Genomic DNA, 971 nt, shown 5'->3' with positions numbered 1-971 from the left:
CGTCACGGTAGGTCACCACTACCTCACGGATCTCGTCTACTTCGTAGGGTTCCGTAATGGCTCTCTGCCCATTGCGGCTGGGGAACAGCTCGTGTTCCAGTTTCTCTGCGAGGTGCAAGTCGCATAGTCCGTTGATGCAAGATATCCACGATAGTTCTTCGTGCTGCCTGTGGTTTGGTCGCAGTCGTTCGTCATCTCCGAACCGGAATTCGGTAGGGTCGTTTCCTTGGTTCCTCATGATGTCGTGGTGGAGTTTGTTGAGCAGGTTGCGTAGCTCGTTGGCGGATAACGGGTGCGATCCGGCTATTATTATGGCCTTTTCTTGTTGGAAGTTGATTCTTTGCTCGAGTCGCTGAGGGATGTCTTCGATGTTCGCGTTCCGGAGTCTGTACTCGAGTTTCTTGGCTGGGTCCATGTTGTTGATGGCGTCCCGTCGTGCCTCTTCCTCGGCTTGTGCGATGAGGTAGTTTCTTTCGTCATCGCTGCTGGTGTCGGCCATGTAAGGTCCGAGTGGTTCTCGTGCCATCATGGCAAGGGTCCGTTGTTTCCTTGGCGCTTGGGGAAACCATCCTGCACCATTCTTGTCTGCCTTGTGTGTGACACAGGCGTCGTCGTAACATGCGGTCCATGACAGAGTAGCATGGTTATTCTCTGTTCGGTGAAGGGCGTTGGCTTGCCGGTTGCCTTCCGGTACGGGCTGGAACTTGCGTTCCTGGCGGCATTTGTTGGCGTAGTGCCCCTTCTTGCCGCAGTTGTAACATGTAACACTTGCCGTGTCCTTGTCCCTGCGACCTTTGTCGTGTCTGGTCGCGTCGAGGTCCATTGGTCCGCTGTGATGTCCATGGGAGGTTCTATTCTGCCATCCTTGGTTGCGTGGGGGGTGTCGGTTGTCGCTGCCCCGGTGGTGGTTTTGTCGCGGCCTCCCGGTGTTTGCTTTAATGCGCGGGGTGTGTGGCTCGCTCCTGGATCCT

The 971-nt window shown here is 55.7% G+C and overlaps 1 protein-coding gene across 1 annotated transcript; it reads right to left on the bottom strand.

Moving 5' to 3' along the window:
* JN550_013921 (uncharacterized protein) lies at positions 1–823 on the bottom strand (the record flags this gene model as incomplete). Its single annotated transcript, XM_049312561.1, has 1 exon — positions 1–823. A coding segment is annotated over one exon (823 nt), but the record flags the coding sequence as incomplete, so codon positions are not given.
* Positions 824–971: the final 148 nt, after the last annotated feature.

The sequence above is a fragment of the Neoarthrinium moseri genome, assembly GCF_022829205.1.
Source record: "Neoarthrinium moseri strain CBS 164.80 chromosome Unknown scaffold196_Wmoseri_CBS_16480, whole genome shotgun sequence".
In the NCBI taxonomy this organism is placed as follows: domain Eukaryota; kingdom Fungi; phylum Ascomycota; class Sordariomycetes; order Amphisphaeriales; family Apiosporaceae; genus Neoarthrinium; species Neoarthrinium moseri.
The sequence above is the reverse complement of the archived record's forward strand: the minus strand, read 5'-3'. Positions and strand labels throughout refer to the sequence as shown.